The sequence below is a fragment of the Ascaphus truei genome, chromosome 1 (genome assembly GCF_040206685.1).
Source record: "Ascaphus truei isolate aAscTru1 chromosome 1, aAscTru1.hap1, whole genome shotgun sequence".
NCBI classification, from domain to species: domain Eukaryota; kingdom Metazoa; phylum Chordata; class Amphibia; order Anura; family Ascaphidae; genus Ascaphus; species Ascaphus truei.
The window spans coordinates 538,175,678-538,188,044 of record NC_134483.1 but is presented as its reverse complement, the minus strand read 5'-3'; the positions used below and the strand labels follow the sequence as shown (position 1 = coordinate 538,188,044).

Here is a 12,367-nt window from a genome sequence, read left to right as displayed (position 1 = left end):
TCTTGGCAACCACATTTGAATGATGCTACAGGACATCCTGCAAAAAAAGTGGAAAGACATAAAGGTCCTTATTGAATAAGCAATGCTAAGCCATAAGGCACCTCATGCCCCGCTGACGAGAATGAGATATGAGACCATATTTACTCAGCAGTCTCCTGCCACAGGGCACCTTCTAGTGCTGGAAGACACCGCACAGCCTACTGAAATCAACAGGTAAAAGATTGTTTAGTAAACATGGGCCTGGATGCCTTACAGCTTGGCACTATAAATGGGTGAATCTTGAACTGACATCCAAGTTCACTGCGGATGTGAGAGTGTAGGGGTACCAGTCCAGGCTTTGGCTGGAACCTGCCCTTACCTGGCTGCTGTGGACATTTTGATGACTGTCAGCCTGCTATATTGGCTGCACCTGTTCAAGGGCTTAAATAGCAGCCCGTGACTTCCAGCCCCTGCCTGAACATTGTATACTTTTCGTTGTGTTCCTGGCCACCCTGGGCTCTAGTTCTTGAGCCTTCCTGATTCCCGAGCCTTCCGTGTGGCTTGACTATCCCTGTGGCTTCCCTGTTCATTTGGAATTCCTGTTGCTGACCCCAAACCGTGACCCCGACCTCGCTGCCTTCCGCCTGCCCTGACCTTTTGCCTGCCACCTAGATTCTGCACAACTGCCGCCTGCCCTGACCCTTTGCCTGCTTACTGACAACGGATACTCTAACAGGACTCCTTGGCTCTGGTCGGTTAATTGGCATCCCTACCTCAGCCCTGCAGGTCCGCTTCCTGATCGGAGACGAGCATCGTCACAGGGAGTTCCTTTCAGCCGTAAATATCATGTCTAAAAAATAGACATTCGCCTACAGTACCTTTGAACAAATGCTGGCAATTCTGCCGGTCGCCACTACTGTATTTGCATGAGAATGTCTACACATTTGTTTGCAAATGATGTGACATTCGATTCACCCAGAACTTCTCATGGGCGGATGCTATGACATTCCCACAAAGGAAAAATGTCAGCGGATTGAGGTGCATTCGGCCAAATTTTTAACTGTCCAAAATCCCTAAAAATATCCATCTGTGAATCTAATTTTATTAAAAAACAGTGAACAATTGGCACCGCTTGTTAATCCCTTTTTCTCCGGTTACATAGTAGATGAGGTTGAAAAAAGACATACTGTATGTCCATTGAGTTCAACCTGTGTTAAATTTAGACGACAGATACCTATGCTATATTTGTATTTCCAGTATTTTGATCCAGAGGAAGGCAAACAAAACCAAACAAAAAAACAGTGACAATGATGTATCATAAGGGGAAAAAGTAAATTCCTTCCTGACTCAATTTATAGTAATCCGATTTCTCCCTGAATCAACATCCTTCCCATGTTTACTTATTTGGTATATCCCTGTATACCTTTCTAAAAAGATATTCTAAAAGTTATTTTGAAAGCTCCTTGTATTGTCCCTGAATATATTTGTATATAGTTATCATATCCCCTCTTAAGACGCCTCTTTTCTAATGTAAATAAATCTAATTTAGCTAGCCTCTCCTCACAAGTCAGATTTTCCACTCCCTTTATTAATTTGCTGGCTCTTCTCTGAACTTTTTCTAGTTCCATAATGTATTTTTTATGGAGTGGTAACCAAAACTGTACTCTGTATTCAAAGTGTGGTCTTACTAATGCTTTATACAGTGGCATACAGTAATTATGTTTACTTCCCTTCCATAAATACCCCATTTAATGCAAGATAAGATCTTCTTTGTTCTCTGCAGCTACTTCCTTACATTGGGCACCATTGCTAAGCCTGCTGTCTACAAGCACTCCTATATCCTTCTCCATCAAGGATTGTCCTAATTTTTTTCCATTTCATTTGTAAGTCGTCTGTTTATTTTTGTTTCCCAAATGCATATTCTAACATTTATCTGTATTAAACAAAGTTTGGAGAGAAAATACATCCTGTCCTGATTTTAATACCTTACTCAATCTAATGTCATCAGCAAAGATGGAGACTTTGCTCTCTATGAAAACCTCACAGTCCTTAATAAACAAGTTAAAAGAAGCAGGGGTCTCAGTAGTGATCCTTGACGTTCTCCATCCCCATCTTTAGCTGAACTTGAAAAAGTTTCATGTGCGACAACTCCATGTTGTCTACTGTATCCTTCAACCAGTTTTCAATCAAGGCACAAATATTCTTACCGAGTCCAATTTGCTTTGTTTTGTACACTAACCTCTTTTGTTTAACCGTATCAAAAGCCTTTGCAAAATCTAACTAGACCACATCAACTGCATTACCCTAAATTCCTACTTACAGTACCTCCTCAAAGAAACTAATATGTTTAGTTTAGCTAGATCACAACTGGGGAATTACAGACCAGAGTGAATCTGGGCCTGAGAGTTGAACTTGCAGTCACACTTGTGACAAGGCGCACAGTGTGTGATTCCATAGCAGGACACCGTTTCTGAATCCAAGTACACACAGTTTGGCAAAGACAAGAGTTTCCAGCGGAGCAGCATGTTATAGAGTTATAATGAGAGGGGACAGGACACCAGCAGATCAACTGCAGTTTTATTATTTTTAGAGCATTTGTGAGGGGCCCCTGTAAACATTGAAAAGCTGCTGTGACCCTACAGGTGCCATCAGTAGGATACATTGGCAATTCTTTATTTTACTCTAATTCTGTTAAAACATTAACCCCTTCAGTAGCATAGCATTAACCCCTTCAGTAGCATAGAGATCAGCAGCCCATTAAAAGAGAACGGGCTGAAGACGCCCCATGGAACTGAATGTTTAAGGAACATCTGAATTCTAGATTATTGCTATATATAAATTGATACAGCATACAATATATTATGTTCTAATAACTTTGCTTTAAAGTTCTTGGCGATTTAGAAATACTCAGGTGGTTTGAAACTAAAATTGGAAGAAAGAAAAAAAAACAAAGCGCCTAAAAATAAACAGAAAGCGATATACGCTCATACGCATGTATACAGTATGTCATTTCTTTCCTCCGTATTAAAGTGGTCTACCACATTTCATTGAGTTGGCTCGCACACACCGCGTCGTCTTTATTAACAGCTGCCCAAATCGTGTGTGAATAAATCACTTGGAAACCGGGGCTGACAAAGCTCGGGGTGAGCACATTTAACAAGTGGTTAGCCACCTGTGCGCGCTTAGAAAAGGAGAACTTGGGGACCAGATCCCAATGGAGGCTCCATTCTGTAAGTGATTCCTTTTACAGGTCCAACCTTCTAGTCATATAAAACGGGGGACACACACCGGGTGGTACCATGCAGTGTCCCCAAACCATGAACTTTCCCTTCCAAGATCTCGCGTTTTAATTCACTCCTCGGGACCTAACGCTGGGTGGTCTTGGAAGATCTACAGTGTTTGTAGGAGCAGCAATTTTTGCAGAACAGAGGACCACGCTTTAAGGCTGGAGGAGAACGTGAAGTTCTGTTTCACTGCAAGCATATAGGAGATAGGACATGAGCAAACGAAGAAACCCAAGATCACAGGTCCCCTTTTATTATGAAACATTGCTAATGGAGTCGATAGCCCTTGAGCCCTGGCATCCTGACCGTTGTGCTGTCATGTATAATGAAATGACGATCATAGTTGGAGAATGAAGGTTACGGGCAAGTGAAGGGGCCAGTTGACTATCTGTGGTTAGTGCACCGAAAACGCTAACCCTGTAACATGTATACATGATGAAAGATGATTACCCTGGGAGGAATACAAAATGCCTGTGGAGAGACGCAATGGTCTCTAAAAGATGAACACACTGACTGTTTCTAGAAATGATTCAACAATGACTTGGTTTTGACCAATGACACACTCCCTGTATCTTCCCATGCGAACCTCCTGCAACTAACTGATGCTACTTTGCACAGACACACAGAGCACAGTCCACATACTGATAAAAATAGAGATTACAAATTCAGCCGATAGGTGCATGACAGACGCCTGCCGTAAAAACGCCTTGTTCAACCATTGCACTTATGGCCACTGAATCTGTAAGAACAAATTAATATGGAGCACAATCCCATATTGTAAGAAACCAGGAGGTTGGGAATTGTTGCACTATGTCATTTTCCTTTTTTACACGGTATTCACCACCGCTCCTCTTACTTGTGCTGAAGCTAGTGCTGGTTGAGCCACCTGTGCTGAAGCAGGGATATCCTTAAAACCTGACCTGTTGCTGGTCCTCGAGGAGTGGAGTTGGCCGCCCCTGCGGTAGAGTATTAACACACGGTATTTATGTACAGTACAGGTTACGTAGACTTACCAGTCGGTGACACGTATCCTCATCTTCTCGCACATGGACGGAAACTGGTGGGAGGGAAGAAAGAGAGAGAGACGCCTGGTTTACAGAGATCATTTACACACAGGCATGATGTGTATTAACGCCGTTTCTGTCTGGGTTATCCTCACCCTGATGGGCAGCGTGATGCTCTGATTCCACTGAGGGTTGGCATTCTTCTCCATGATTTTGCTGCAGAGCTGTAAGATGGGCAGAAACACAGGCATGCCATCTAGGGTCAAGTCATACAGTAGCAGCGTACAGTACCAAGGATGCATTAAGTGCTGGCAACATGTGTTTCTCAATGAAGTGCAGATGTGTCCTGTGTGGCAAGGCATTTACCTCTAATACTCATTACTCTTTGTGTTGTTGTCGCTTTAAAAAGTGACTCGGACCTTCTCTTTTGTTTTAAGTATTGAAGATTTGGGGAATAGATGAAAAAAAAGATGCCTGCTATTTCCTCAGTAATAAATAATGGTGTTGATGCAATGTGTATAATATGATTTGTAAGCAAAAAAATGTAAATACAGAAAATAAATAAAAGCCAGGTGCTGAATATTTTACGTGTATTGGGCTGTCCTGTGCTTTTTCCGAGGGTTAAGGCACATTTTGTTCTCTGAATGTGTATCTGTAAAATATATATAACATATATGTATTTTAATATAAATATATATATATGAACATGTATTTAAATATAAATAATTGTAAATGGACTTTATGAGACTAAATCAGGGCTCCTAAACTAGTGACAAACGGCCAAATGCAGCCGACAAGGGTTCTTTATGTCCCTCTGTCCTGTTAATTCCTCGCTAGTCATTGGCTGAGCCGCTGATTGTATTGTATTGTATGTCTTTATTTATATAGCGCCATAAATGTACATAGCGCTTCACAGTAGTAATACATGTGGTAATCATATAAATAACAGATAATATAAATAACAGGTCATGGGAATAAGTGCTTCAGACATAAAAGTAACATTAAGGAAGAGGAGTCCCTGCCCCGAGGAGCTTACAGTCTAGTTGGTAGGTAGGGAGAACGTACAGAGACAGTAGGAGGGAGTTCTGGTAAGTGTGTCTGCAGGGGGCCAAGCTTTATGTATCATGTGTTCAGGATTATCCACAGTGCTATTCATATGCTTCTTTAAGCAAATGTGTCTTAAGATGGGTCTTAAAGGTGGATAGAGAGGGTGCTAGTCAGGTATTGAGGGGAAGGGCATTCCGTGAGAAAGGTTTAAGGTGGGAGAGGGCTTTAGATACAAAGGGGGTAGAAAGAAGACATCATTGAGCAGAACGCAAGAGTCGGGATGGTGCATAACAAGAAATTAGGGCTGAGATGTAAGGAGGAGCAGAAGAGTGTAAAGCTTTAAAAGTGAGGAGAAGAATTGAGTGTGAGATGCGGGATTTGATCGGAAGCCAGGAGAGGGATTTCAGCAGGGGAGACGCGGAGACAGATCTAGGAAAGAGTAGAGTGACTCTGGCAGCAACCTGTGCTGAAGCAGGGACATCCTTAACACCTGACCTGTTGGTGGCCCTTGAGGACTGGAGTTGGCCGCCTCTGTGTTAGGAATAAGTGATCGCATCCCCAAATAAATCCACACCAGCCTTTAGAATGTCAAACCCTGGTCGGGGTACAGGTACCAACTCTGGAGGGTCAATGGCACGTTTCCCCAAATATACAGTATCCTCCTTTCTAATAAGTCAGGCATGTGCAAGTGCTCATTTGCATGTCATTACCCAGAATCCATCGGTGCAGTGGAAGCATTGTACAGTATGCTAAGAGATAATGGGGAAAGGCAGGGTTTTGGGCCTGTTTGAGACATGTGTCTATGCTCACAAGGGGGATTTTTATTTGCAATAAATACACGAGCTACACTGCACAGGAGTATTTGTCTGCTATTTGTCCAAGTTGCACATATCCCACCCCTATTAAATTGGTTTATACCACCGTTCATCCTAGTGGTAGTTAAGAGGAATTACACCCGTGGTGGAAAGTTAGGGAAAACAGAGGCACAAATTGATTTTGCGTTTTAGTAACAGCCTTGGAATAATCCAAAACAAGAGCACCACCTTGTGGTGGGAATTATAGTTGTTAGCTGTTCCGTTCACTTGCAGGGATAATGGTCCCGTTCACTGCCAGAGAGGTCTGCATTGCTGTGGCAGCAAAGAGGTTAATAAAGGGGTCCCAATGATAATGTGTGAGTTTGTGGCAATCTCTGTCATCTTATGTGTGAGAGAGAGAAACCCACCTGGGGACACACCTGAGATACCTGGGACATATGCAGATAAAAATGATGCCAGGTTCCCGGGTGACGGTCCCAGGGTGCGTCTTGTCTCCCCACTTTGCGTATACATGGCTGGGACCTGCTTAATGAGCAGCCTGCGCATGGCATTTTGCATATACATCAATTGCAGAACGCGCAGAATTGCAAAATGCGTCAAAACAGCCGATTTTTCCAAGGTTTGCACATGCAAAAAGTGCTTCCGAATGAGGCGACATGCGCAAAAATGGGTAGTTTTTACCCCAATAATGCTCTCACAGTTTAACCCTTACAGTGCCTTGGATCCCTCCGGCACTCGCGATCATGTGACCGCTTCTCCGAAGCTGATGACGGAACTGTCTATTAAAAAGTATAGGCCGTGTTTACTAGGCCCCAGAAGGTGTCTGACGGCAGAAGACGGATTAGCAAACATGAAACATAATCTCAGCATCCAGTTTTTAGGGCGGATTAGAGCAGGGGTGCGCACACTTTTCAGTTGCCCCCCCCCTACCTGCGCTTCCCCCCCTGCTCGCGTACCCCCTACATGCTCCCGGGCTTCGGTGGCGTCATACGACACCACGTTGTCATGGCGACGCCTCGCCAAAGAACCGGCAGAGAGCAAGTAAGAGAAGTTGCAGAGGCCTCGCGCCTCCCCCGGCATTTAATTTAATGCCTTGGGGGAAGAGCACGGGGCCTCTCCAACCGGTGCGCCCCCCCTAGAAAATCCCGCGGCCCCCACTTTGCGCACCCCTGGATTAGAGCCATGTTCAGGCACACAGACCAGCCCATCACGCAGACTTTTACTTACCATTTTGCCGGCAAAACCGATTTCCACAAACGGATCGACCAGGTTTTTCTTATTGCTGTCAAAGCCAAAGATCTGCTTGACGTTATCTAGCACAGCGTCGTCCACTGGAAGAAAGGACTGTGGTATTGAGCTATTCTTTTAAAGCCGGAATAAGCCTCAGTCAGCCAAGACTCAGGGCCTCACTCCTCATCCCGTGTAGGTTTAATGATGACATTGGGTTTGGCAGACGTCTTAGGGGGTCGTGTGCTGAAGCAGCAAAACTGGAGCAACAAAATCCACACCAAAAAAAAACCCCTAACTGTTTTCTATGGGATCTTTACTGAGATCATGAAATAAAAGTTATTAATATTACGTTGAGACTCAGCATGTTCTCCTTTCGCTACATATCTGAAATGAATAAATCCTTTACAGGCAGGAATGCTCACTGGGAGGATTCAATAGAAAATCAAAACAGGTTTTTTTCTCTCCCAAGAACCCGAGCTTCATTCCAATTTACAATGAGGACCCAGTGCTGCAAACCGGGGGATAAGGAAGATGCTGCTGGCCCAGCTACAGTAAATATTCAAGTAAATGTTGTACAGGCATACCCCAGTTTAAGGACACTCACTTTAAGTACACTCGCGAGTAAGGACATATCGCCCAATAGGCAAACGCCAGGTCACGCATGCGCATGTCAGCACGTTCTGAACAGCAATACCGGCTCCCTACCTGTACCGAAGCTGTGCGCAAGCGGGGAGACTATAGAGCCTGTTACACATGCATTATTTACATCAGTTATGCACGTATATGACGATTGCAGTACAGAACATGCATCAATAAGTGGGAAAAGGGTAGTGCTTCACTTTAAGTACATTTTCGCTTTACATACATGCTCCGGTCCCATTGCGTACGTTAATGCGGGGTATGCCTGTACAGTGCTGTTGTGTTACAATGTTAATTATTTATGACCACTAAATGGTTGTTCTTATAGAAACTTGCATAATGTAATCATTAGCCCGTTCTCTCGTCCCTTTAATATACGGAGCATCCTTTGATTTCTATAGCAGGTTTATCCCACCTCCCCAGCAGTGCAAGATCTTTGTAACACTTTTCTGTTTGTGATCATTTGTTGCCAATATTCCCAGCAGTTTGAGCTACAAACTGTAACAATAGATGTTACATTAGTAATATAAGGATACATTGTAGCTGCTGAGTTACACTGACTGAAGGATTGATTTGAAACTGAAAAGCAGTTAGTGAACCCTGGGAAGCAGGATCTATGCTGACCGATCACGGGAGAACTAATCGATCGGCAGCTTAGGTAATTAGTTTTCAGTAAAGGTAATCAAAGGCTGCGTATATTAAAAGAAAAGTAACTGTGTAGCAGCCTTACTAAAATTCCAAATATGGGCAAAGTTACGGCCACCTCACTGAAGGTCAGAGGTGAATAATCCGTAGGGTGTGATACAGAAGAGGGTCTAACACAGAGAGTTCCGGACAGGGAATCTCTGGAACATTTACATACTGAGGCTAACTACATTGTTAAACTGTTCCTCCAATGTTATTTTATTAGCTAAATGGGACTGCCCTTTTGGGGGTGTTTTGTGTAAAACTCCAACCCATTAATTTTGGTCATATAGACCCCACAAGAGGTATTCATAATTTGTCGATGAATTCCATGATATTAAAGTTAAATTATACGAACGTGTACTTTAAGGGTTGTTACTGTATATGCATGTCATTTAAGGGGTGGGTACATGCATGTCATTTAAGGAGTGGGTATATGCATGTCATTTAAGGGGTGGTTACATGCATGTCATCTAAGGGGTGGGTATATGCATGTCATTTAAGGAGTGGGTATATGCATGTCATCTAAGGGGTGGTTGTATACATGTCATTTAAAGGGTGGTTAATGCGATAGAAGAAGCTAGAGAGCTCTTTACATGTCCCAACATAACAGTAGGATGTATTAATGATGCTAACCGTCCGTCTGATATATAGGTCTATATTTACGAACTGGTGCTATTCCATAACACACCTTCCGGAACAGTTAAGTAAACATGGCCCCAATTCAAACCAATGGGGCTGTAAGGTGTCCCCTGTCCCCAGAAGGTGTCTTTGACGTAGCACTGCTCAGTAAACATGGGCCATGGTCCCCTGAATATATCACTATTCCTGGCTAGGACATGGTCCAGGTTTGGGTTTCACAGTTATCGCCTTTTATCTCCAAACACCTACTCTGCGGCAAATCTTCCGCTCGGTAAACCTTCAGCGTGAGGTGAGCCCCCCGGAGTGATACACCAGTCGGCCGAAGCAAATTCCCTTCTATATCCTCCTTGTCTTCCGAGACGTCTTTCTTCTCCATCTGTGGAAATAGGCAAAGCAATTCTCATTACTCCGCGGGCGCCATATTAATTCCAGGACCAACTGTTACGTCAAAAGTAAGTGATGGGTGAACGTTTATTCATGGGGAACTTAACCGTTTAGCTATTGATTTCAGAATAATACTCTGAATACTACAGCAGAACATATTCTAATACTAGCAAGCAAAGATATAGGGGTATAGTTATTCCTGCCATCAGCCATCTTTACTACCTACTGTAGAATCTGAGGTTCGTTGTCTCTGGCTAGACCGACATGGTCATTCTTCATACATGACCATGTGCATTAGTTTTGGAGCCACTACTGTGTATATAATATTTTGAACACCACCTATCAAGAACTGTTATACGAGCCTCCAGTAATGCACCTTCCCTCTCCCAGAGCTTGTACAGAACAGATACATATATGCTCCAGTTGTAACTAATATGCCTGCTGCACTGTTGCTGCCTCTTCTGTGATTGTATTACATGGTCTCTGTATTATTGGCAAGTAAAAGAGCGATTGAATCTAGCCAGCAGGGCCGGGGCAGTCACTATGCTGGGGGGCAGCAGCAGAGGCCGGGGCAGTCACTATGCTGGGAGGCAGCAGCAGAGGCTGGGGCAGTCACTATGCTGGGGGGCAGCAGCAGAGGCCGGGGCAGTCACTATGCTGGGGGGCAGCAGCAGAGGCCGGGAACAGAGCTTGCTGCTTCCCTATGCCGTGCTCCTCTGCAGCAGGAACTGCTATTCAGGTCAGTGGAGGGGGGGATAAAAACAGGAAGGGTGCAAAAACGAAGTGAGAAAGAAAGGGGGGGGGGCAAAAAATGGAGCGGGGAAAGGGCGAGGGGAGGTGCAAAAATGGAGGTGGATGGGTGGTGGAAAAACAGAGTAAGAGGGGGGTGAGAGAGGGGTGGGGGGAGAGAGAGAGAGGAATGGGGGGGAGAGAGGATTGGGGGGAAGCGAGAGAGGGGAGATGGAGTGAGAGGGGTGGGGTGGGAAAGAGAGAGGTGGGGGGAAGAGAGAGGAGTGGGTGAGAGAGAGGTGGGGGGAGAGAGAGAGTGGATTCTGTCGGGCAAGTCCAATGACATACAAAAGATTCCTTTAAAAACTTGTTTATGGGGCGCCTGACTGATGGAGCACTTATTGTGCCTGATACCTTTACACCGGCCCTGCTAGCAAACACTTTATTTTGAAGCTTATATTAGAATGGGCCGAGGAGTGGCCTAATGGTTACTGTCCCGGGGGCATATTTACTGAGTTGTCCTTTTGGCCCATTCACTGGAATTGGCACCACTTACAGAGGTAGCCAGACTAAGTGTCTTCGCTGCCACTGCCACCCACTGTCTGGTGACCGCGGCGATCGGGGGCAACAGACGGGGTAGGGGGGCTCCCATTTGGAAGCATGGACCCCCCATGCTCCCCCCACAACTCGATCGCGGCAGACATTGTCACTGGCGCCACTGACTTTTGCTTCTTGAACCACGGCGCCGGCGACAGTGAGTCTTGTTACCTTCTCTAGTAAGCAGGGGTCCCCAGAGATGAAATGAATAGGGTTCAGCTCCGGAGACCCCCTGTTTCCTACACACGGAAAAATATGGGGGTTATTTACCGCAGTGTCCCGGCTGCACAACTGCGGCAAAATGTGCGCAAAAGAATGACACCAGATTTAACCAAGGCCCATCGCTTTCTGTGGGAATCCATTTCTCTGATGAATACGGCTGTTTTTTTGTACTGGTTTTGCAGCCGGGAGGCTTCAGTAAATATGCCCCTAGGTATGTTCCAGAAGGTTTGTTGAGGAGTAGCACGCCTTAGTAAATATGGTCCTGAACCCTTTTCATACACTGTAGGTAAAAAAAGGCCCATATTTACTAGGACACCTGGTGCTGGCAGGCACCTTCCATGACCTGACTTGAGTAGGCTGGAAGATACCTTCTGGCAGAAGACTGCTTAGTATTATGGGACATCGGGCCATATTTACGACACAATGCTTGGCTATAAGACACATTCCAATGCCAAAAGGCACCTTGTAGTCGACTGAAGCGAATGGACCAAGAGGGGCCATATTTACACCAGGCTCCTGGCGCCTTGAATGGGCTGTATGATGTATAGTGATATTCAGTGGTTGACAAATCACCCAAAAATCTACCCGCCGAACCAAAAAATCTACTCGCCACCCATTCCCGTCCCCAATCCCGCCCTGCTTGGGTGGCTATGAGGAGGTCGCCACGGGCCTGTAGGTGAATGGATTTGTCGAACACTGGTGATATTACCCGGCTTAGTAAATACGGACCCAAGGCGAAATTTACTGACCAGCCTCCTGCTATATAACGCCTTCCCGCACAGGAAGGCGCCTTCCCACCTAGTGACTTGGAGGTGGGAGGTGTCCGGCGTGCAGAAGGTTGCCGACAGATACTATCTGACTACTGCAATTTTACAATAAATCCTTATCATTTAGTAGACAGTAAAGTATTTCCAGGTGAGGAAAAGATAAGGTGAAGTAAATACATAAAACTAATTCTAAACCTTTTCTTTTTTTTTTTAATTATTAATGTAAACAAGAAGTTGTAATTAAAACGTTACGCTAATCAGACTGTGTATATCAAAATATTCATATGAGCCAGTGCTATGAATACTGTTACTTGTCCAAAAATGTAGACACCATCAGTGATATC

The 12,367-nt window shown here is 44.7% G+C and overlaps 1 protein-coding gene across 16 annotated transcripts in view; it reads right to left on the bottom strand.

Annotated features, from left to right (window-relative positions):
- The window catches only part of DYSF (dysferlin), a 406,918-nt gene that overhangs the window by 265,549 nt on the left and 129,002 nt on the right, over positions 1 to 12,367 (bottom strand). For all 16 annotated transcript variants that reach the window (XM_075573113.1, XM_075573169.1, XM_075573215.1 and 13 more), the window contains exons 12-15: positions 9,574 to 9,700; positions 7,357 to 7,460; positions 4,423 to 4,491; positions 4,277 to 4,320 (exon numbers count right to left, since the gene is read on the bottom strand). In XM_075573113.1, coding sequence (XP_075429228.1) covers positions 4,277 to 4,320; positions 4,423 to 4,491; positions 7,357 to 7,460; positions 9,574 to 9,700 — 344 coding nt within the window. The remainder of the gene's footprint in view (positions 1 to 4,276; positions 4,321 to 4,422; positions 4,492 to 7,356; positions 7,461 to 9,573; positions 9,701 to 12,367) is intronic.